We start from the raw sequence: 26,639 nt of genomic DNA, 5'->3' as shown, positions 1-26,639 counted from the left end.
TACTCTACATCAAAGTCATAGTTAACGCAGCAAACTACCTATGGCCTGTGGCGTTAAGTTTGGCAGTTGTTAGCACGTATGTGTGAGGATTGTTATCTGTCCTCACTGTAAACTTAGCACCATACAGATAATCAGGGAACTTATCCACGATGGCCCATTTCACAGCAAGGAATTCTAGCTGATGTATAGGATAATTCCTTTCCAACTGACTCAGCTTTCGACTTGCAAAAGCCATGGGATGGAGACCTTCAGGATGTTAATGATTAAGCACTGCACCTAACCCATCGCATCCACATGTAGGATGTCAGGTTTGCCTGGATCAGCGAAACCTAACACTGGGGCATTAGTGAGGCAATTTATGATCATCACATGGTTTGTCCCTTCTTGCAGCAAGGGTTCTGACTCTTTGAAATACTGCTGCTTCTCCAGGAACACAGTACGTCTGGTCAGGATGGATGGCACAATCCATCACTCCTGCTAGCCTGTTAGCCAGGGTTTTCGAGAGCAGTTCAAGGTCAACTTTCTTGAGCAGGAGGGTTAACACTGCTCTACAGCAGCTGGCCTTCGGCCAAGCTAATTTCACTCAACACCTCCACAGGTCCACTCTCAAATCTGACCAGAAAATTCCACTGGAAGGCCATCAATGCCCAGTGCCTTTCCAGACTCCATTCCTTGGAGTGCCTTGTACAGTTCTCCCATGCTCAAAGCACCAGAGATCTCAGCATTGGCTTCCTCCAATACCTGGGGTATTGGAGGAAATTAACTGTATTAAGCGCCAAGTTTATTTTTATACAAGTTCTCATGAAAAATAACTGCTCTTTTACGAATGTCAGCAGAGTCTGTTAATAGTCCTCCAGACTCTGAACGAAGATCATGAATGGCTCGGCTCTGACCATTCTGTTTCTCCAAGTTGAAAAAGAACTGGAGGGAGCATCCATCTGGTCCACACTCTGGAACCTCGACCTGACCATAGTCCCCTGTGTTTTAATACCCAGTAAATTAGCCGACTGTGACTTTTTATTTAACAGAGAATCTAAATAACCCTGGGCACCAGTTGACTCCTGAATTTTGGTGTTCATACACAGAGTTGTCTCCCTAGTGACGTTTTGAGTATACTATAAACAGAACTGTTTAATTTGGGCTTTCCCAAAATCCCATCACTGTCATGAACACTTAAAAGATCCCTTTGTGGTCCTGAACTCATCCCAAAACAATTTAAACATATTTTTAAAATACCTATCACTTAACAAAGTCATATTTAGCTTGCATTATGCACTCCTTGGTTTAATGGAGGTTAGAAACACAAAACACTGCACCATGTGGTCAGAAACTCAACGTTACAACATTACAGTGATGCTTAAAAACATAGAACCGGTCAAATCTTGCCAGGGAAATCTCAAGAACCAAGAGTCCAGGTATATTGTTTTTGTGTATTATGAAACTGTCTCCAAATATCACATAACTCATGTGTTTTGACAAGCTGGATTCATTGATTACGAGAGGACAAGTGGGATTCAACATGATTTCTGTCCAAGTTCGACACTGTACAGTTAACATCATATGTCCTTTGTCGTCCTTTAAATCAATAGATTTGCCTTCCACATTCACAATGGTGTATGGACCAATATAGTCTGGGTCCAGTTTGCCCCCTTTCTCTGTAATATACTAACCTCGTAATTGTAATTGGCTGATGCTTTACGGCCAAACATCAGAAAGTATGCAGAGTATTTTGCTCACATGCTTTTTTTGTGTGTTGACCAAACTTTGTGGCCTCCAAATAATCTGCCCAGTTTTGTGGCTGCTTACACACCCAAGAAGAGTCATCAACAGTGAAAAATTCTCCATTTATGTGGCAATTAAATCCATCTACTAAATGTAAATGTGGGAGACAAGAGAATAGGCATTCTTAATCTACCATCTTCACAATAGTCAATAGTTTAAGTTTTTTTTAGGAATTGTCAGTTTTATACCTCTGAATTGTTGTGCTGTTCTGTGGGTGGTACAGTGCACATAAACTTCTCTTGATTTAGAGTAAGTGACAGACACCCATATTGATCTATGAAGAATGGAAATTATTAACAATACAACTTAACAATACAGCCTGTGGCCTCCTCTGAACTTTTAGATTTTAATGGGAAAGCCTCACACCACTTTGGGAAATAATCTGCAGATATACTGATAATCATCTTCTGTTGTGTGAGCTTTCCCCGCACTAAATACATGCTATCTCCCATGGCTCAGACACTTGGAAAAAGTGAGATGTTTAATGTGGTTGCTTTCATAAATAGAAAATATTACAACCGTCTAATTTACACTAAATTACCTCAATAGGTAAATAATAAGCTTTGTTCTTGATTTCAGTTTTCTTGGACTGGCAGGCACCACAGTGCATGACCTAACAGACATTAATTTTACTGCTAGCATGTATTACATGAAAAAATGTCTACTCGGCCAAATTTCTGATATCATTAGTCATGGAAGGCCAATAAAATAGTTGGCTGATGGCATCGGTTGTTTATACAATTCCAAAGTGGGAACAAATCAGATTTGTGTGTAAAAAAAAAGAGCACAAAATCGTACCTTTTAAGGTACAAGTGTCCGTCACGGGGTGGTACCCTTAAGGGAACATTTTTGTACCTCTAAGTCAGGGGTAGGCAAGTTCGGTCCTAGAGAGCTGATGTCCTGCAGAGTTTAGCTTCAACCCTACTAAGCCACCACAACTCATGGCTCCCAGCATGCATTGCAGAATTAAGTATTTCACCATTGTTGAGATTCATATGCTGATTCTTGATATCTGTGTGCGTCTAAATTTTTTTCTCCCTAGAATTATTTAAAAATCAAAATTCAGAATGCCTGATCTGTGAGAAAGTATTGTTGGTGAATATTATTTATTGATATTTTTAGTCAGTGATGAGTTTAGTCAACCATTTTTCTTCATGACAATTTTTGTTTATGTTTTTTTTTATTTTAACAGATTTTGTGTTTTGTTAACACTGTAACAAAAACTCGCATAAAAATCTAAGAGTCAAACTGCCCAACTAAAGAAAACACTGATCACCATAATGGTGTCCAAATATTTTCAATAAAACCAACATCTAAACCTCTGTTAATTCTCAATAAGAGCTTCTATAGATATCTTTCAGGGTTGGAGTCAAACTCTGTAGGACAGCAACTCACTAGGACCGAACTTGCCAGCCAATGGTTTAATTGTATCCTAAGGACCAATTGTGTACCTTTAAAGGTACAGTTATACGTTTTGTTCTTCAAGGAACAAAATTTTACCACTGTACCTTTTTTTCTGAGAGTGTTGCCTTTCTTTAAAGTACTTTTTATTTTTTTGACAGACCATCAGGTAATGTTCCAGCTTTTTTTCAAACCATACAACAACTGGAAAGTTGTTTCATCCATTTTTGCAATCAAACGGATTTAGGTAGATGGTCATCAAATGACTGACACTGCGACTGAATTAAATGTAAAAAATAAACTGAATCCATTTTCTCCAAATTCTCTGGGCAGCCAAAGCAGAGAAAGGGGAGGTAACCTAGCCTAGAAATCTAGACGCACCCTAGCGGCAGAAAATATATTTTGCCACGTGTGTAGTCTAGCAACTCTCGATAGACCCGAGAGCAGGAAAAACAAAACTCTGGTCAGGCCAATCACAGCATGTGTAGAATCGGTGGGTGGGCGCGGAGGTTCTGCGTGCTACTAGTAAACAAAGAAGCTGATGAACAGCGGTCTTTTGAATCGGCTTTGGCCGTGACTAAGACTTGGAGTTAAGCTTTTCTTTGAGAAAAGAAACAAAGAACGGCACTGAAGTCATTCTTAAGAAAATAAGTTATGTTTGAAGTTTTTCCAACCGGATACGGCGAAAGTCTATCAACTAACGTTAGCTCGGCTTCACCTTCTTCTTTGCTCTGGTTGGTTGTGGCGCTCATGGCGCTATCCAATTGCGTGCAGAGGGAATTTGAAAGACAACCGTTTATCCCGCCCCTCGGATTGAGCCCTGTCAATGGTGAGTTTCCAGACCCAAGCCAGGGTCTGGCTTGTCAGGCTAGAGGTAACCGACATACAGGGAAGATTTCAGATCGGTTGGTCTGAGCTTTGATTTTCTCAAAGGCAGTACAGGATACACAGGGCTTGGTTCACCTAGCTCCATTTCTAGCCACTGGGGGACCATATACAGGCTAGGGGAACTCATTTTAATGTTAAAAAACCTCATAAAGTGAAATTTTCATGTCATGGGACCTTTAAGTCTCAAAACCTAGCAGTTTCTTGCAAAAATCTTTAAGTAAAATCTAAGTTATACATTTCAGACATTCTTGAGAAAATTTCAATGCTGAAAAATAAACAAGTAGGCTACAATAAATAAATAAATAAGGACAAGTTTAAAGTTTAGTTCTTGTATTTGTGTAAATAGTGGTTATATGTTTCTTATACTTTTACAGCACTAGCCTACATTCAATGAATGAATCCTGAAGAAGAAGAGAGGTTGCAAGAGAGAGAAAATGGTTAATTTAAATAAAGATTACAAGGGCATGTTAATTAAAATGAAATAAATAAAAGTAATAAAGAAGAATTGTCCCTTTTGATTCTATGGTGACTTCAGTGTAACTATTAAGATTTTTGTTTTCGTGTGTCTGACGCAAGAGGGCGACATATATACATGGTCTTAAATTTGATTTCACTCAAGCTTATTGTCTTATATTGGCTCGTTGAAATTGACTGAATTTGACACGTTCATTTCCATTGCCATTATATAAAGAGGAAAGGTTAGGCCTATTAGTTTTATTTCGCGCTATTTTTCTTTGTATTATTCATATTGGTAGGCTAGGAAGCACCATTGCACAAATCAGCTGAGCATTCAACATCTTTGTTTATGACATTTACAGTTCCATAGGGAAACGAGACAAATCCAATCAGCAAGTGGTTACCACAAAACAGTATTTCGAAAGATCGTCAGCTAATTTTAAAATTATACCACGGAGAAGGCTTTGCTCATTAATATTTCTCGAACCGTCATGGAGAAGCCAGTCACATTACCTATTTAATATTCATGATCCACGCCTTCAATTACAGGATTCGCCAGAGAACTGGCGCCCGCCAACCGACGCTGTCTTTCAGCCAATTAATTTGGAGCATCCGCGTTACGTAATTAATATTCATGAGTGTAGTCTTTGCCATAGTAGGAATCGCTTGCGGGTCCCCGCTCCGTTCTGTCAGGGATTTTAACTACGCAAGTGCGCACTCTAAAGGGAAGCTGCAGTGTGCCAGCCCCCTCCTCACTAATGTTTATGTGCTTTTGTCAGCTGTGTCTTGTCTCTTGCGCAAACTCCGGACTTCGAGCCCGAATCTCCAGCTTTATCTTCAACTATCTCAAGCTTTCTTATCACGTCGTGTCGCTCTACTGACCCACCCCTTTCGGACCTTGAGCAGACCCAACTCGGTCCAGACAATTTTTTCCCTATTCCCTCCCCCTCTAACTGTGAAACATGACATTAAATTCCAATAAAAACGAACCTGCTGTCACTCTGGAGCGTGTCAACAGCGCGCGAACGGCTCTCTCCGATCTCTATCTGGAACAGCTGCTGCAGAACAAACCCAAGTCTGACAAGGTAAGACGATTCGCTTTAAACAACAGACGGCGACTCGTTTCCTTATTTCAGCATTTACACTTGACAATCGGATGTTGACTGTGTCTATCGATAGTGTTTTATCAGTGTGACAGATATAAGAGTTTCTTATATGTACATAAGGGATGAAGATTTGCTGGTTTAGACTGGTGCAGCCCGGTTTGGCATCAGCATCACTGCTGCTCAGAACAACTTTCCTCTTTATACCATTAGACTGAATTTTACCTGAAATAGTTCGCAGCATAACTATCCGAAAATGTACAGGACTCACATATACAGGCTTTGAATACATTATTGAATATTATTTTGCATGACGCATCGTGATGTCACGTTGAAAGTGGCTGGGAAGTCCGACTCTTTTCTGCGAATCGGTTCGTTCGAACACTATTAACCGATAAAAAAAAATTCTTTTGATTCTTTTAATACCATGACGTTCTGTCGTTGTCACGAGGTCCGTGCAATCAGTGCATAGATATTACAAAATCTATTCTAAAACATTAAAAATAATCGAATAGAGACATATTTGTAGGCACATTTGTTGTTTATTACGTTTTTATATAACTTTTATTAATAAGCGTGTTTGTTTAAATTTCACGCGAGTAAGTCAAATGTATTTCCTGTACGTTTTACGTATTTTATTTCTTCTGTTTAGCTATTAAGGTCTTCGCTCAGACGAATTAGTCTGCTCTGTGAACAAATCTTTCAGATCGTTTTGGTGAACCGGTTCAACGATTCATTGAAAAGAAACGATTCATTTACGCATCACCCCTCGTCGTTTCTCTGAAACAAATTGTTCTATATTAGTTAGTATGTCATTTAATGCTAGTGGGGATTGTTTTACTGTGTCTGTAAACATATTCTTATGCTCTCAGATAATTTAAGACAGTCACTGTTTCTACTTTTTGCTGATGTCATACTCTAATCACATCATCTCAAAATCTAATTACTAGTTTATAGTAATTTATAAATAAATAAGGAAGTTGTATTGCTTAACGATTTCTCTTTTATAGCTCAGGACACCTAATAGAGTTCAGTTAGTTTATGAACGTTGTCTCTGATTTTTTTTTCGACACGAGTCAGAAAATACATAAAATATGAGTATAAGAGTTTTAATATTTAATGTAGATATAATAGCTCAGATGATTTGAGGGAATTTCATTAGCAGTGGGTCTGGGGTCTTTTCCTGGAGAAAAGAGAACTCAGAACTTTAATTGAGTTCCTTTCTAGGAGAAACAATAGAGACAATAAAGTGATCTCATTTATCATTCCTATGGGCTGGCAGAGATAATAATCACACCATATAACATTCAGCCTAAAAACACAATCATACTTTGACTGTATTGATAATTTAATCAATCATCGTAGTAATGTCTCAGATTCACACGTCAACTCATTATCATTACCAGTCTCTCTACTCTTTACTTTTATGAGCTAATGCTGTTAACTGCTTTTCCTTTGTTAACAGCAGTGCTGATGATTGTTCAAAAGAAGTTCATCCTGTGATTAGGGATGATCTGATTATGTCGGATTTCATTTGCCGTTTTTTTTTTTTTTTTTTACAACCAAATAAGATTATTTCTTTTCAATACTAATTGCTGATTTTTTTTCTTTAAGCAACAGGCAAGAAAGATTGAAAAATGGTGCATGACTCCGATCTTTCGAATATTTCTATTTAATAATTGTTTAAACGACATTTCTCCAGAGCGGCTGTACAACCGAATCAAATTCTGTTGCATTATTTTCCTGTTTAACACTGTGAAGCTGCTTTGAAACAATCGGCATTGTAAAAAGCGCTATATAAATAAAGTTGACTTGACTTAAAGGGTAACTTCAGTGATTTAGCATTAGGCTTTGTATCAGTAGAGACCCGGTAGTATATTCAAATTATGGTACATTCCCCCCTCATATCCCCCTTGAGACGAGAGAATTATGCAATTTTATTTCTGGAAAAATTCCTCCGATGACGCAAATATCGTAATTTTGCGTCATCTGAGGATTTTTTGGCCAGAGGCTAAAGACTACAGCCACTAGATGGAGCTGTTCCGCATGTTATCAACCCGCCCATAGGGGAGAGATCTCACGCACAGAATGTAAGACACAGACGCCCGCGCGGACAATCATTATGCTGCGTTCACACCAAACGCGAATAGAGCGTCTGGCGCGAGTGATTTCAATGTTAAGTCAATGGAAAGGCGCGTTGTCTTTGACTTTGAAAATTTTGAACTTTGGCGTGAATTCGCGCCGCGTTAATTAATCAGGAGCCTGCTCGCTGCGGTCACGTGGTAAAGTGACGTCATGAGAAACCCTGCATAATTTAAAAATAGAACTATTGTGTTACAAAATGTAGTTTTAAGACTTTTTCAGGTGAGAATGTAGTTGTTTAAAGCTCAAATCTGTGGTTTATTTATAAAGAGAGCGCTTATTTTAAAAAATGATCTTGTGTTTTTGGAGTTGTGAGATCCAGGCGATCACCGGGCACTCAGCGCTTATTAACCCCAGCGAGAGCAGCCTTTCCTCGGCCAGTCCTTCTGACATCTGCCGCTGGCTCTGATGTCCTGTAGTGGTGCGTCTTGTGTAGATCTAACGGCCGATCTTTGCTCTCATGAATCTATAATTTGTTGTCTGCCAAATCGTTTTGACTGAGGGCAGAGAAGTTTCATAACTTTATATTTTAAGGATATTTAAATATACATGCAGTGAAAATAATGCTTAATATATATTTTTTATGAAAATGAAAAGAGGCAGAGTGGTGTTTTAACATATTTCTCCTGGAGTGCCTTGAACGCGCGTCCAACTCGCTGCGAACGCGCGAATGCATTCAAAATGTTTGCGCGTGAAACTAGACGCGGTAGACGCGATTTTGACGCTCTATTCGCGTTTGGTGTACTGTGAACGCAGCATAATAACGGAGCGATGCAGAGCAAAGTGAGTGTTTCAACTTTTCAATTAATTCCTGTGATAGTTTAGCTTCCATATGCGATCTGAAAACGTGCCAGACTGGCTCTTAACATTACCTCAGCTCTGCTCAGCTCTTCGTGAGGAATGAAATCTTACACTGCTGCATCTGTGCCGTGACTTTCGCTCAGCTCACTCACGATTTATTGAAAAGACACGTTCAGTTTTTGATTGTAGTGTTTATTCTCTAACTGAACTAAATGATTGTATTACTATGAAGATCAAAACGACGGTGTACGGAGTGGCCTCGTAGGGCAGTGAAGCAAGTGCATTCTGGGAGTTGTTGTCTTTCATCCACATGAGACAAAAATACATTTTCTGTCTTTTCTCAGTCTAGAAGGCACCAAATTAAAAAAAAAAAATCCCATTTCTATACATAAATGACCCAGTTTAAATACAAAACTTAATGCTAAATCACTGAAATTACCCTTTAATCTGTTCTTTTTTTAAACTAAAACAGGCATTTCAGCTTTGAAACAACCTAGTTTGTTTCTTTTCTCGTCCACCACGTTAAGCCAAGCTGAACAAACATTCACTGTCTCGTGCTTGGTGCAGACAGGTACGCTCGAATAACTTCAGATAGTGCAGGAAAGCGGCTACTTGTGCTGCAATAGACCAGATCTTGTTCTCTTCTTGGTATCTGTGTATGTTTGTCACATTTAAAATACTCATCGCGTTCTTCCAAGTGATGGACTTCCAAATGTCAAATTAAATATATCATGCAGAATATCCTCACTAATTCTTCTGTGATTTACCTTTTTCTTTGTCCCTTTGCAGTCATTACAGCTTGCAATCTTAACATCCTGTTCACAGACTTTGTAATATGACATTTTGGGAAATTATTCCAATGAAGTTTGTGTGCATGTGTGTACAGAACTAATGGCCAGTCAACCGGTGCATCTTGACCTGGGACATTATGCTATGAAGACATTTCCAGTTGTGAAGGTCTAGTGAAGTAACAAGGTTAATGATTGTTTCCTGAGACAAACTGTTCAAGTCACTGATGATGTGACAATAGCACTCATGTGGCGAGGATAGGATTAGTGGCAGGAGGCACAATAGACACACTATAGGGCTCGCAAAATTTCAAAATGCCTGGTAGCCCTTCGGGCAGGCACTCATGAGATTTTGGTAGCCGGAAAATAATTTAACTAGCCCAAATAAAAAAAGAGCATTTTTATGTAGAGAATTGGACTGGAGTCAAAATATCAATCAAAAACACAAATAAAAACACATGTATTTGGTTCTAACTGAACTGAAATTTCTATGAATTTCTATCCTGACCTGTCTTTTTTGGATCAGCAGAACTGAAATACCGTAAATCCATGTAACTACACAACTACACACACACACACAGTGTCATCGATTTTCACAATTTTCTCCACTGCGCATGCAATCTCTTTCATTCAGCAACAAAAAAAATACATGTAAAGTAGTAATTTCTTTGGCAAAATTACATTTCCTTAATAGTCTAAACACACTCTTAAATTGTCACTGTTTCCGTCAGTGCAGCTTCCCGAACACACAACACTAAATATGTTCAACCCAAGCTAAGAGTGGATATAGGCTTTATTAGTTTACTGTCATATATACACTGTGTTTCACAGAGTTGCTAAGTTATTAAACATTATTTGTTAACAGTTTAAAATAAGGTTGTATTAGTTAACATTAGTTGATGCATTAGTTAACATGAACTAACCAAGAACAACACCTCTGTTCAGCATTAGTTAATCTTTGTTAATGTTAGTTCATAAAAGAAAAGCTATTCATGGTTTGTTCATGTTAGTTCACAGTGCATTAACTAATGTTAGCAAGATTTTAATAATGCATTAGTAAATGTTGAAATTAATATTAACAAAGACAAATAAATGTTTTATAAGTGCAGTTCATTATAAGTTCATGTTAGCTAATATAGTTAACTAATGTTAACTAATGAACATTATTGTAAAGTGTTACCCAATTCATATTTAATTGAATAGTATATCAAACATAATATTTAATATTTTTTGAATAACTCCTTCGTGTTTTATATACTGACCACTAGGAGGTGTTCTAGGCGTATGTTTTCCTTGATTGGTTTTCCGTGAAGAGTTGAAAATGGAAGTAAAAAAGGAATGCACGTTCGTTGCATTTTACCATGAAATGAGAGTTGTGTCTTTATCAAACAAACACAATAATGGTTTATCTCTCATCACAATTAATTCGAATTTTATTTATTTTTTAGTACTTGGCCCGCCCGATCGGTGGATATAGAACACCAGGCACACGTTAGCAGCGCTTATTTTTTTCCGGCGCATGTACACCGCACTCAGAGGCGTTTAAATGGTTAAAACTACAGGCATATTTTAACTTTTAGGTTACTTGTATCATGTAAACTACCTTTATACAGCATGTCACATGCATGTGTTTGGGACAGAGGGGAACATGGTCGCATTCTCAGCAGATATATGCTGCCCATCATCAATCAAAGCACGAGACAGACGTGGGGAAGAGGAGAACATTGGAAAGGGTGACAGAATGGACAACACTCGTCTGTATAGTACACAAGCGCAGCACTTCAGCTGCGCGCGAAAAACGCTGCCAATGTGAAAAGCACAACGGGCGCGCGGCTCCGGCCCGCTCTCCATACGCACAGATTCTGCGCTTGTGCGGTGTGAGTCCGATCAGCTAAACTTCACTGCGGTCAAATCAGCCTGATCAAAACTTCTGCGACCGTATTGTTCCTTCAAATAACAAGTCAAGAGAGTGAACAATGCACATCGAGAAAGGAATTTTATTTAACTATTTAAGATAGTCATCGGCAGTGCGGTGATACATTTTGGTAGCCCGACTGGAAAACACATTAGGCCCATTGAATTCAGGTGTTCCAATCACTTCCATGGCCACAGGTGTATAAAATCAAGCACCTAGGCATGCAGACGCTTCAACAAACATTTGTGAAAGAATGGGTCGCTCTCAGGAGCTCAGTGAATTCAAGCGTGGTACTGTGATAGGTTGCCACCTGTGCAATAAGTTCATTCGGTGAAATTTGCTCACTACTAAATATTCCACGCTCAACTGTTAGTGGTATTATAACAAAGTAGAAGCAATTGGGAACAACAGCAACTCAGCCACGAAGTGGTAGGCCACATAAAATCACAGAGCGGGGTAAGCGCATGCTGAAGGCGCACAGTGCGCAGAAGTCACCAACTTTCTGCACAGTCAATAGCTACTAGGGGTGTAATGGTACACGTATTTGCATCACACGCTCAGCAAAGCAATGGAGCTCTTCATACTAGAGTTTACAGTACGTCAGATGAGCTGATTTGAAATCGTATAGATCGCTTGACGAGAGCGAAACTCTCAAGCGCTCATTCAGAGTGTTCAGCGAGGAAAAATATATTTATGCTAAACTTATTCTTAGCATCCAACACACACACACTGGCGAGTAAAATCAGAGAATTTATTAGCCAATGGCTAATGATAGATATTATTTAATCACCCAGAGGGACGATTTACTTGCATATGCGAGTGTTTAACTCGCATTGTAGAGGGTTGTACTAGTATGACCAACTAGCAATTAGCCAAGGGGCAATCAGTCTTACTTGCAAGACTAATCTTAGCGGTTTATGCAGCCGGCCTCTGGTGCTTTAATCCATCTCATTTGTCCACTTTTGACTGCTTGTCTGTCCTGATTACTTTGAGGGGAGGTCTATGGCCGGGTCCCTCTGTTTTCATCAAAACACCAGCGGGAAGGTTACCTGTCGATGAACATTAATATTACGTTAGAGTTCTGCTGCCTGTGTTGTTAGCAAACAAAGATGCTGCATGTGCATGTATATGTATGTGCTTTTTCAGATATATTTCGATGCAATGGATGAAATAAGCTCACACAACTTTCATATGCTTGCAAAACAAGACAACAGAAAAAGACAAGAGCAGCCACTTTCTTTTATGCAAGAATAGCCGCAAGACCTTTCCGAAAGCTGGGTTCACGCTACAAGTCGGGACAGGACGTGTGCTCGGTATGACGTCCATCTACGAGGATCCAATGCTTCCCTTTCGTGTTTCAGAAAAAAACTAATTTTGCTTCAGCCTGGCAAAGTTTAAAACCCGCCTTACCAGCACGCTTCCCAACAACACGTCCCACAATGATTATGTATTATTAGGTCAGTAGGCAGAGAGCAGCCGGTCTTTTGTGGCTGTTCAACTACATGAGCGTCTACACTATGCAAGCAATCCGGTCGAATGCGTTTCAAACTACCTCTATAAGTGGTCGAAAGTGGACTTGCTCAAAACATTTTAGACACTGTTTACACCTGTATTTAACATCGTCCACTTGTGTGATTGGATCAACTAAAATGCATTTTAATACCAGGTGTGAAAAAGACCTTTGATTGTCTTAAAATCTGCTCTAAACAAGTTGACAAACGTGACCTATTCTGGCAAAATGAGTCGGAATGCGCACAGGCTAATTAACGAGCTACAGGCAAAACAAGTGAAAGTGAATTTGAGGTTTTCACAAAAATGTGTTAATTAAAGGGATAGTTCCCCCAAAAATGAAAATTTGATGTTTATCTGCTTACCCCCAGGGCATCCAAGATATAGGTGACTTTGTTTCTTTAGTAGAACACAAATGAAGATTTTTAACTCCAACCGTTGCAGTCTGTTAGTCGTATAATGCATATAAAACATGCACAGACAAATCCAAATTAAACCCTGCAGCTCGTGATGACACATTAATGTCTTAAAGGGATAGTTCACCCAAAAATGAAAATTCTGTCATCATTTATTCACCTTCAGGTTGTTCCAAACCTGTATGAGTTTCTTTGTTCTGCTGAACACAAAAGAAGATATTTCAAAGAATGTTTGTAACAAAGCAGATAGAGCAACCATTGACTACCATAGTGTTTTTTAGTATTTTCTACCTCTAATACACCACTATGTCCAACAGCCTTGAGTGTGCTCGCACTTCCGGTGAGTGAGGTCTGTACACGATCTGGCGAAGTTTAAGCAAGCCAAAAATTGTACAGACCTCACTCACCGGAAGTGCATGCGTGCGATCACTTCCATTCACATGCTTGGTTAGAGTTAAAAATCTTCATTTTTGTTCTATTGAAGAAACACCTATATCTTGGATGCCCTGGGGGTAAGCAGATAAACGTCAAATTTACTTTTTTGGGTGAACTATCCCTTTAAGCCTTCGTCTAGCAATCCCAATGCTCCAAACAGCAATTAAACATTTAAACAAATATTTGTACGTTTTCTGTGAAGAGTACCTCGGCTTCAGACAGCGTGCGATCCCGATATACACATACTCAGAATTACAGTATTTCAAAATATCTGGCAAATATATATACACAAACATGATCTGTTATGTCTTATGTGAACGTTTGGTTAACTGTTGGGGAAAAACATCTGATGTGTAACATTATATTAGATCTGTGCGGTACAGTAGGTCTTAATATATAGGCTGTCTTCATTAATGTTAATCAAACAATTGTGGTATCATTGAAAAAAAGTTTCCCCTATAGATATTTGGTGCTTTGTTGTGTGACAGATTTGGTGTTATTAGCAGGGATTTGGCTGCTAGGTGATTTTGTTTTGGAACCTTCAGAAAACTTTAACTGGATTTTTCTCAAAACTAACTTTGCTGATTCTATCAACTACACAAGAGGTGTAGCTCAGTCATTTTTTGTCTTATCCCATTAAACCACACATCATTTTGAAAGTTCGTTTTAATACAGAATGCACAATAACCCATTTTTTTTTATTTGCTCATTGCGATTTATTTTTCCAGCACGTGTCACAAATACAAATAATTGGTGTAGCAATAGCATATACATCTTTAGTCACTAAATCTATAATGTTTACAATAAAGCTTTTATGTTAAATCCTAAATTGAAAACATTTTATAGTACAAGTAAAGATGGAAACAGATACATTCTCATGCTGACTGTCCTGATATGATATGTTTACAAAGTTAGACAATTCAGCGCTAATATTGGCCAATAACATTATGGCACCAGTACATAATGAATTGTCATATATAGATCAGAATATCATTTGTAAGTGGATCTTTTGACTGGACAAGTAAGCTACCCTGGTGTATACCACCTAGAAAACTTTAACTCTTTTTAAAAGAGAATCATGGAGTTAATAAACAAAGCAGTTTGTTGCAAATCTACTCAACATTGTTTAACCAACATCTCATCAGAATACTAAACCCGTACATTAGTAATCCTGACAGGGGTGTCTATTCGGCTCAGATTATGTGCTTATGTGATTGCTGGCAGCATCACCCTCTTAGTCATAGATCTACAATGCCCCACTAGTCAAACTGGAGAAGCACAAGCTTTCTATAAATAGAAGCCATCATTTTCTCTGCAGATAAAAGGGGGGAAATCTGGAGAACTGTCTGGAACTGCTTGTGTAAAACACAGTGTCCCTGCATTGTGTTTGCTTTAGATAAAAGCAAAAGACATGTAGCTTCCTTGTTCACACATGGGTGATTGTAAGTGCAGAGACTTTAGTACATCTATGAGTAGCTGGTCTACAGTGGAGCTGGATATTTCCCATGTAAACTTTCATTACCATAAACAGTGGAGTTGGTCAGGCAAATTCGCTGCGTGACCAACAGAAACACTGCTTGGTTTAAAAGTGACTTATGTGTGAGCTGCGCTTTATACATTGTGACAAAAGACCATTTTTTGCCAACATGTGAGTGAGCACACTTTTATATAACTATAAATTAGCTGGACCATTTTTTTAAAAGTTATTGTTGGTGTAATGAGTTTATGGAAACTTTATATTTAAAGTATTCTAATGTAAATGCATCTGGTTAAAGAGTGGTGCAGGACAGGTATGACGTCATTTTGTAGGCCAATCGAGAAAAACCCAATAGGATTTTCCCATAGGCTTTTGTATTATCGCTAAAAACAAGTTTGTGATCAACAAAAGTTTATAATTCTTGCACGTTTTGTCCAGCAAGATCATTTTCACAGATGAACACAACTTTTATGAATTTTGAAGCCTACATGCAGTCGCCAGAAGTAAAAAGCTAAAGGTAAGAAACCCGAATAAGTTGGCAAAACAAATTTGAGGTAATCAGTAACATAAAATTTTTTACGTTGAGAAATGTAAAGTTTAAGTAAGCAGAACTTGCAGATTTTTATTTTGTACTCGTACATTTTAATTGTTCTTAACTTGAAATATTTGAGTAAGCTAATAAATACATTTAACTTAAAAGTATAGTTTAAGCTCAATTTAAATATTTTTTGTGGTGAAAACTTGGATAGCTTTAACTAGCTAATTCAATAAATGCTACCTTGCTAATTGGTTACACAATGCTTTGGTAGCATTAGCATTAGCATAGCACTTGCTGAATGTGGACAGCATTATAAAACATTTCACATATATCTGTTCTCAAACTAAGCTCATGCTCCACTCGTCACCATGATGGAAACCCTACGAAAAAAAAAACATAGGTAACAGAAATGCTTCTAAACTAACATAAGTCAGGTCAAGTGAAGTCACCATTTCTATAGTGCTTTTCACAACACAGATTGCTTCAAAACAGCTTTACAGTGATGATAGGAAATTAATTTAGTTTTATATGAAAAGCTAAAGTAAGTTTTTGATTGATTAATTTCTGTTGTAAAAACTGAATACAAACAATAATGTAAATATTATTATTATAAGTGTGAATCCAAAAAATAAAAGCGCATTTAAAAATAAAACAAGCATGATTTCATCTCTTAAATGTCTTAGTGTGTGTTTTGGTCATAATTTAGACTTTTTAAATCTAATTTCAGCTTTTTATCTCATAATTAGGACTTCTGAATTTTTATCTCAGAATTTTTTTAAGTCCTAATTTCAACTGTTCATCTCACAATGACTTAGCATGTCATATTTTTGACTTTTTATCTAATAATGAGGACTTTTAAAATCATATTTTTTACTTTTTTATCTAATAATGAGGACATTTTAAATCATATTTCAACATTTTATCTCTTAATTATGACTTTATGATAATTGAAATGAGCTGATCAGTGATATAGTTGAATATTTAGTGTCCCCAACTGAGCAAGCCAAAAGCCAAAGGCAACAGAGGCGAAACAAAACATTAAACACTACTAAATTTACCACTTTCCATTAATCTTGCACCAAATACATTATCCCCCGGTTTCACAGACAAGGATTAAGCTAGTCCCAGACTAAAATGCATTTTTGAGCCGTTTTAACTGAAAGCAACTTGCACTGATATATCTTAAAATATGACAATGCCATTGTTTTGTCTCAAGATGCACACCAGTAATGCTTTTTTCTAAAGCATGTTTATAAATGTTACTTAAATGTCCTAATTGATCTAAGGCCTAATCCTGGCTTTAGCTAAGCCCTGTCTGTGAAACCGGGCCTATATAAGACTAATTTTGGCATTTACTCTTCCTCTTGAGTGTCATGGCAAAGCATGCTGGGAAATAGAAATCCCAGTCCAGTTTCAGATACATTTAAGTTTGTCTAAATTAAAAGAAACAAGTTCGTAAAACTCAAAACAATGAAACAATTCAGATTTCTTAAAATATGTCAGTTTTGTGAAATCAATAGAAAAAGAAAGTTCTAAATACTCATAAAAGTTTATTTGATTGAACTAATTTGTTTAATGTCAGTTGGCTCTACTCAAACCAATTAATTATTTTGAGTGTTAGGGTTTACAGTGTATAAACAAACTACACCACGGCCCTAAGCTTCCGACAACTTGGTGATCTAAAAACATTTTGTTTGAGTTAGAATAGTTTATAAGAGCACAATTATACTTGTTAGCAACCGCCCTTTTCAAGACATGTAACAGCTTCAAAAAATCATGAGTGGGGTAATACAGATGTATTTTATGTCGTAGAATAAAACGTGAAGTGTCTTGAGCCCGTGTTCACCACAGACCTTATTTCAGCCATTTACACAAAATTCCATTCAAAAAGCCCATTGACTTCGGGACGATGGAATCGGAAGTGCTAAAATGCTAACTCGCTTATGCGTTTTGGTAAGTGACGTCATACCTGCACCACTCTATTCGGGCCAAAAAAGTAGCTACACTTAATTCCTCTCAAATTGATATGTTGATCGAGCCACATTAAAAATCAAAATACAAATATTGAGCATATTGGGAGAAAAGAGAAAATGTGTCTGCTCGACACTGGCACCATCATGTAAGTTTTATATTTGCATATAGCGTGTGAATATGTAAATGTGTTATGCGGAGACCCGTTTAATTGTTTTTAATCAGATAGGAGTCCAATCGAACAAGATTCATGAAGTGACCCTTTCAGGCAGGTTGGTCTACATGGTATGGAAGATGACACAGCTAAAACTCAGTAGTGTTGTTTTGGCTTGTGTTCGCTTAATGCAGTCTTCATGCTTGGTTCCCTAGGGCTCAAAACTGGAGAGTCAACACACTGCAGGTCTATCACACTTGTTCTGGTGAAGTGCACTGCAGTGCGTACAGTATCTCCAGAGCTCTTCTTTGTTTTAGATCAGTTTGCTTGCTTCGGAATAAAAGACTGTAGAGTTTCAGAATGCGGAAAAAAAAAAAAACCGCATATGCTGGTTAGGTATGTTTTAAAGGCATCTGGTTTGAGCTGGTTTATGCTGGTCCTTAGTTGATCATGAGCTGGTTTATTTCGCTGTTGTTTTAACTGTGGTTTTACTGTTGTGTTTTGATGGTTGTGATTGTCTTTATGTGTTTTTTAGATATTGTACAGCACTTTGTTCAATGGCCAGATGGTGTAAAAGTGCTTAATAAATAAAAATAAACTAAATGAATAAGCTGGTCCTGAGCTGGAGCTAGTTGCTTAGGACAAGCTTAGACCCGATCAGACATAACGCGTTTTTCAGGTTTTAAACACAAGGTCTACAGAAATGCCTTTTAAGGTTGATGTTTTTTAATTTATAAAAGAGCAGTGTGCTGCGTTTTTTTTTTTTTTTTCAATATATTTTCAGGCAACCGGGAACTTAACTGTCAATTTCGTCACCGCCCCTTTTTAGGGGAAAATAAACTAGACATCCCATAGACTTCAATACAAAATAGCGGCACAAAACAACGTCCGTACACAGCCTGCAGGCGTGAATAACTTAAGAAATCACTAAGATTTAACATGTCAAGTAATTATATGTCCACCCTGCCTGCCATAGAGCGTGAAAGATACATCCACACACTTAATTTGGTCAATTTAAAAAACATGTCCCTTCATTCTCCCACTGTCAAAATTTTTATTTAATTTAAGTAAATGCACTTTTGTGACCCAGGATTACAAAACCATAAGTGTCACGGGTATATTTGTGGCAATAGCCAACAATGGGTCAAAATTATAGTTTTTTTCTTTTATGCCAAAAATCATTAGGATATTAAGTAAAGATCATGTTCCATGAAGATATTTAGTAAATTTCCTACCGTAAGTATATACAAAATTTATTATTAGTAGTAATATGCATTGCTAAGAACTTAATTTGGACAACTTTAAAGGCAGGGGTCCAGGGTCACACTTTTGTGAACAAACATTTAATTAAACTGACAATCATCATGCTGCTGATTTAAAGGGATAGTTCACCCAAAAATGGGTGTTAATAAAGGCCTTCTGAAGCGAATCGACGCGTTTGTGTAAGATAAATATTCATATTTAAAACTTTATCAAGTAAACTTTCGGCCGACCGCCTTCCGTGGAAAAGTGTTGAATGTTGAAAGTGAAACTCAAGATGCGTACGTGACGTCATGACGAGCCTACCTGGTCGCTTTAGTCTTTCGATCGGCAGATCAAAATTTTTCCATAAATTGAACAGGGAAGGCAGTCGGCCGAAAGTTTACTTGATAAAGTTTTAAATATGGATATTTTTCTTACACAAATGCATCGATTAGCTTCAGAAGGCCTTTATTTACACCCCAGAGCCGCATGGAGCATATTATTCAATGGGCAGATGCACTTTTTATGGGCTAATTTTCATTTTTGGGTGAACTATCCCTTTAACACACCTTTCTATTCTCCTGGTAGGATACTCTGCTCTTGTGCAGGGTCAGAGTTACCACGCTGCCTATGGCGAGTGTTTTTTTTCTTTGCTTGGCAGTGGCATCTGTTAAAATAGACGTAAATAGTAATAAATAAATAAATAATAAATTACTAATAAATGCATAATTACTCAAATGAAATGAATGCTCTAATTTATTATTATTATTTTTTCTCATAGTGTACAAAGATTAAAAAATAAACCATCTGAAATGTTTGTAAATGACCCAAATTGGATAAAAATCTATTCCAAATAATACTAAAATAAAGTACTTTATGTAAATAAACCATCAATTGTATATAAAAGCACAAAAACTGTCAATCTAGGACATATATCTATCATGGAAAACACTGCAGTGGCCGCACCACATGATATTTGGTAGCTGATATTTTTAAATTCACTCAAAATTTACAGGCATAGAATTGGGCATCTAAACAAAACAAGCTAGATTCCCACAAAAGGTCACTATGAAATTTATAATAAAAATATATATTTGTAGAACTAATTTAATATTCATTGTTTTTTTGAGGTCTCACCACATGATATCCAAATGTGGTAACTGCATACCAGCCGTTAAAAAGGTAATTTTTTTCCAAATTTAAGGAGTTACAAGCCCGCTTGCTGCTTCAATGGGTCCTTGGCAAATTGGTATATGATGCAACTTCCTGTCTTTGAATGGATTTCAACATAAAGTCCAAAAATTGGTAGTTCTTGATGGTCGCACCACATGATATTTCATAAAATGGACATCATCGGACGATGTTTGTTTGTATATTATGAATAAAAACATAAAAACAAATGCTTTGCAATTTTGTGCAGGATTACAAAACACTTTGGAAACCATGCCAAATAGTGTAGAAAATAAATTTGAATACATTTAGATTAATTTCAAAGATGTTTCCAAAACGGAAGTTATGGCCGGACGGTCGCACCACATTATATTTACATGATAAATGATTTCAAATATTTAGGAGTGTCTTGGTTATTGCTGTTCCTTTTTGTGTTGAGCACTGAAAGTCAGGTGACTGCTAAATGTCTGAAAACAGAGGGGGGTTTTCTTTGTCTGTTGAGTCACATGATGACAGTCCTGACACAGTGAAACTCTAAAGTAGGAAGTGTAGCGAGCTGAATAAGGAGATCACGTCGCAGACCACAATTTTGCCATTGGGAATGCGGATGTGTTAGGGCCTGCCACAGATTGTCATCGGCCTCATATACACTGCATTTGTTTGGCCGTGTACAAATAAAGTGCCCACTTAGCATTACAGTCAGTGGTTGGATATGGGATTTGCTGGAAGAGAAAATGACCTCTGGCTGCTGTAAACTGCACTAGCTGTAGTCATTCCGACACTGAATTCTACTTGAAGTGTTGATTTCACAAGACTTGAGTCAACATGTTTCTTTGCATGGACATGCATTAGTAGGTTCTCTTTAGCTGACCCATGCATTGATGTTTTATCAGCCAAATCATGGCATGCAACCTTTGCTCAGGATGTTTGGCTGTTTCCAACATGTGACTTCCCTGTTCCCTCTAATGACGACAGCTTTGTCAGCAGTGTGAAGCGAGTTTACGGGAGGCTTTACTGATGATTGGTCTCCTGGATGGTATGGTTGGTATCAATTGGCAGTGGAAGCTGGTGGGGTTTAAAATAGTGGAAGCGTAGTAAATTATAGTGGACTGGGGATCCAGAGGATTTTTCTTTTCTTAACTGCTTTAAGGTCCGTTCACACCTAGAATGACAACTAAAATATTAACGTACTGTAGTACACTAATGTACTGTAGTTTTCCTGCTTTAAATGCTTGAGCTTTATAAAGTCCGGTGTATTCTGATTGGCTGTTAATATTTTTATCATTTATCAGCTAGAAATGTAGTGATTTCTAACCAATGATATAGTTGCTCGTTCTCACTGTGGTTGTGGTGTGGACTTCTCTATTTTTACAAAATTAGAACGATTTTTAAAGCTTTATATTTTTAGTTAGTGTCCTTGGAGTGAACGGGCCCTTAAAAAACGTTTTTGGCCACACAGGAATCCATCCTACTTTCCGTTTATATGTCCATGTTAAAAGAGCTTGTTCGGCTGTATGTCCAGCATAGGCTTGGGTCTTCCTTCCTTCCTTTTAAATTTGTACTGTATAGCTGCTGCTTAAATGGAAGCTTGCTAAATTCATGTCTACCCTCCATAATTAGCTGCTAGATATTCTCTCTCTCTCTCTCTCTCTCTCTCTCTCTCTCTCTCTCTCTCTCTCTCACACAAAGTAAGTTCTACAGAGGTCTACTATTAAAATTAAAACATGGACAAAAATTCTGTGATAGTCTGTGATTTACATTTCTTAATAGGGCGGGGCAAAGCTGTCACTCACATGAGATTGACCAATAGCAAACCACAGCCATCTAACGTTCCAATCAATTCACAATATTCTCGTATACATAACAGAGAAGAAGACTGTCGCAACTTTTGTTTAAAGTTTGTTGACTGAGAATTGATAATTTTTATTAATATTATTATTATTATAAGTGCATTCTAGTTACTGTACAATAGTAATACATTTCCGTCACAATTCCTTCAAAACCGAGCTTAATGTGAACTTTTATTTTGACGGGTCAAATGCTCTTGAAGTGACCCTCGAGGGACTTCTGGAGATGAAGTTCATGTGAACATCATGTGAAGATGTAAGGTGGTTCCTAGAGCTGAATTAAACTGTATGACTCAGTTTAAGTCTTAAATGTTGTTCATACAATTGGAAATGGCATTAAAAAAAACTGCTCTTTTCCACACAATGTAGGCAGTGATTAAAAAAAGTAGTCTGTATGACTCATGCATTATATTCAAAGCCTTCAATATACATCTAATCACTTTATCATGAAAAACCCTGGAAGTATCTTTGTTTGTATACCAAGTACACCACCAGAAAGCAGTGTTTTGTACCCTAAACAGGTTTGACTAGAGTGTTCACAACAGTGTGTGCACTGACATTTGTAAGTTTAACTTGACCCAACTTGTGTGTTTAAGGGCATTGAGATGTGATATTACATTTGCACTACCTCTGGTCTTAATGTGTTCAGGCAGATGCTGCATTTATGCTAAATTGAATTAAGTGTAAATGTATATGAGGAAGCAAGCGTTTCAGGATTGTCTTACAGTGCATGTGTGTAAATGATCATACAGTATGTGTGTGTTAGGTGTGTAAATGGTTTTCTGCAGAGAATCCACACGAACAGGAAACACTAGAGCACTGATTTGATTTCCTTAATTTAGTGTCCCAGATTTGGGACTTCCCTTTTGTCCTGTTATCTCACTTACACTAATGGACCCAGTCATAATACCCTGTTACTTTCACTGTCACTATCCTATTTCGCCTACAGTTACTGACTTAAAGTACTTTTCTCATGGAGGTTTAGACAAAAGCATCTTTTGATAGTTGATTATGACCTGAATGTCATATATTGTTTCAAGTCAATTATTTGTATAGCGCTTTTCACAACACACATCATTTCAAAGTAGCTTTACAGAAAATCATGATGTTAATATTTATAATATCTTAATATCTTCATGCATATAGTCGCATTTAGCAGATTAGAGCTGGGCGATAATGTCGATTAAAAATTGTGACAATATCGCAGATGAATCACATTTATTTGTTCCATTTGTTAAACAGTTTACAGCCAAAACTTGTCATGTGTCAGGGATTTCAATGTTTTTACTCTGCTCTTTTGCATTAAAACTTAAGGTGTGTCAAGATAAAACTGAATGATTCATGACTTATGACAAGAAGGATTTGTCTCATTCTTTGCTTTCAAAAACAACCTCTTTCAACAGACATGTTAAAGAATGCTTACAATTTTGTGCATGGCTGCAGTTATCTAATTTGTTCATATGAGTCTTATCCTCTGTTTCCAAAAGCTTAAGATCACTGGGCCAATGGAAGGGGCCAGCTATAATACATGTTGATGAATTGCTAATTTATTCAACCATGCCATTATTTTTGCCAAATAATAGCCATAAATTATTACATGAGGAATGGTAGTTGTGGAGGTAAAGTGTGCAATTGGCTCAATTACTATTTACTCCAATACTCCAGTGAAAACAACAGACTTCTCTCTGGTGATGCAAACAAATTTGTTTTGGAGATCTCCTACAATAGGTTTACATGGATCCAAGGTCACTTTAACTTTCTCACAATATACACTGCAGCATCACCTGTTTTCTCACACTGTCTGAAATGGTTTAAAAAAGGATTCTGTCTCTAAACCAGCAGCTGACCGATATTGGTTTTTTTGATGGCCGATGGGTGACCGATATAATATACATAATTAATATTTATTTTTATTCATATTTATTAAATTAGAAATATGAAAATATTTTTTTAAACTTTAAAATAAACATGCTTATACTTTAGATGGCAACTTCTTGATTCTTCTTGAACTTCTTGATCATATTACAGTATTTTTCACAAGTAAAGTAATTTTTTAAAAATATGAATAAAAAGAAAGTCAACTAGGGATGCACTGAAATGAAAATTCTTGGCCGAAGCTGAATAATAATAAAACACTTGGCTGAAGCCGAATACCAAACTAATTTTTTTCATTTATTTTTCATATTTTTTCACCATTGCATAAATTACATTTCTCAATGGATCTTACTCCATTGTCCCTCATGTGGAAACCCCATAAAGACATAGTGGATTTCACAATGTGGGAAAACATCATACTTCATCACAATATTTAGCTGACACCAGATTACGCTGGTCATCAAAACCTGACATCAGCCAGTCTTCAATCTTAATGTCTTGAAAGCCGAGTTCCAAAGTCCTGATCATGTAATTGTAGTATTGTAAACTTTGCCCTGAGCTCGGGCCATTCATGCATCGTCATGCATTTTTTTAATATCAACTGTTCTTATATCACTGCTTGAAGGGTTGTAAAATTGTCTTCTTAGTATGATTAAAATGACTGACTGCTGCCCCCTATGTCCACTGCTGTGTCTGTGAAAGCAGATGATTTTGCAGACGATTGATAAACTGAGCATCTCTGCGATATCATTTTGCTCAAAAAAAAAAATATTGAGGGCAGGTTCCCAGAAATAGGTTCACTCTAGTCCTGAAGGATAAATAATTACAGCATGACAGTATTGACATGAAAAGACAACTGTCCATAAAAGAAAACTTTTTTACTGAGAATGCAACACTTTAAGCTTGTTATGAATTGCATCTGTGCAACAACACAAAATCAAGCTTTTGTAACTAAAATGGGTTTATGTACTTAAGTAAAAAACATTTAAGCCTAAAGCTACGGTCACACTATGCTTTGGGCATTTGAAATTTCTTCAAACATGGCAATGAATGAGATATGATGGCACGCTCTGTGGCGCCTTTTGTAAAAACATAAATTCAACAAAACATTTATAAATACAAGATGTAAAATACACAATCTACTCCACTTTCCTGCAATGCAGACACGTTTGTAGACAAATCTAGCTATAACGGTTAAGTTTCTAAGCTACTTTAGTGATAAATCACAGGACATCGTTGACAATGAGTTTCTGCGCTCCTCTCTTCACGTGATGTGCGAGCTATTGTCTGTATGAGTGTTTGTGTGTCACATAATACACATCCGATGGTCTAAAATCGCTTCAATGTTCAAACGGAAAGTGCATTTCTTTGTGATTTTAAAATACTTGAAGGAAACGGTTCACTTTCAGTAGTTATTGTCTATGGGGCAGATTTCTGCTTGTTTGGCTTAGTTTGTTAAAAACCCGACTATCTGGCGTAAAGTATACAGAGATGATTATAATCATTGAAATGTATGAACAAAAGATTTGCAACTTTATTCTTATGTGAATAAAAATGAATAAAGATGGGAGTGTTGAACCACTAATGAAAAGTTGGATGTAGGAAAAAAAACATATTAACATATTAATAACAGAGCACTATATAAGGTACCATTATTACCTTCTGATGAAGTTTGTTTAGTCATGCTAGTTGAAATTAAGCCCCCTCATCAGACAACATAACCATGCCAACCAGTTCCCAGCATTGCAGGATTTAATGAAGTGTTAAGATGTGACCGTTTAATCGTTAACCCAGGGCAGATGTCCACAATGATTTCTTAATTCTCCTCCTCCATCATACCACTTTATTTTATGCCTAGACATGATATATGTTTGGTTACACTTTATTTTAAGGTGTCCTTGTTACAGTGTAATTATACATTTAAGTACTGACTCATAGTAATTAACATGTACTCACTATAGGGTTAGGATTAGGGATAGTTGCATGTAATTATGCATCATGTACTGTTTATACTATAGTAAGTACATGTAACGTTTATGATAAGGACACTGTAAAATAAAGCGTTAACCTGTTTTTATTTTTAGCTTACATTATAAATCATTTCACATTACACAAGGATATGTCAGTCGTGAATGTTATGTTTCCTTCCTAATATCTCGTCACAGATACATGGATTCAGCTTAGACAAAGATAATCATTAGGATTTCAAAGGTGCAGTTCCTGTAATACAGAGCTTAATGTGCTCTGTGTTTGCATTCCCAGGCCGCCATGCAGACCTACGACAGCAAAGGACAGGAAGTCTTCAGCAACGGCAGCGCCGGTCATATTAACGGCAAAGACGTAACCAAGATGAGAGAAGTGGCCTTTGAGAAGAACCCCTCAGAGCCACTGGTATTATATCTTTTTTTTTTTCATGTGTTTTATGTCTTTTGTATTTACGAAATTAAATTAATTGAATTCATTTAATTATTTGAATTATTTTTAAAGGTGCTGTATGTAAGTTTTTGACTGTAGTAAAGCATAAAAATACCACAATATGTTTGCAAATGCTACAGCCAGTTATTGTCGGAAAGTCTGTTTTTGTTTTGGTCTGTGTGATTCTGCCCACTACCAGTTTACCCAATAGTATTTTGCCAGTTGGTGGAAAACACAGCGTATTGCTGCCATGGAAGCCAGCAAACAAACTGGGTCCGAGATCGCAGATTCTACCCGACCTAAAAAGCCTCAGA

General features: G+C 37.1%; 1 protein-coding gene across 1 annotated transcript in view; it reads left to right on the top strand.

Annotated features, from left to right (window-relative positions):
* Window positions 1-5,163: 5,163 nt before the first annotated feature.
* mpp1 (MAGUK p55 scaffold protein 1) overlaps window positions 5,164-26,639 on the top strand; it is a 37,887-nt gene continuing 16,411 nt past the window's right edge. Inside the window, exons 1-2 of the mRNA XM_079834050.1 lie at window positions 5,164-5,612; window positions 26,173-26,301. Of these exons, the coding sequence (XP_079690176.1) occupies window positions 5,490-5,612; window positions 26,173-26,301 (252 nt within the window). The 5' untranslated portion in view covers window positions 5,164-5,489. The remainder of the gene's footprint in view (window positions 5,613-26,172; window positions 26,302-26,639) is intronic.

This window comes from Gobio gobio (genome assembly GCF_949357685.1).
Source record: "Gobio gobio genome assembly, chromosome: 14".
NCBI classification, from domain to species: domain Eukaryota; kingdom Metazoa; phylum Chordata; class Actinopteri; order Cypriniformes; family Gobionidae; genus Gobio; species Gobio gobio.
Note: the sequence above shows the minus strand (reverse complement) of the source record. Positions and strands in the feature narration are given on the sequence as shown.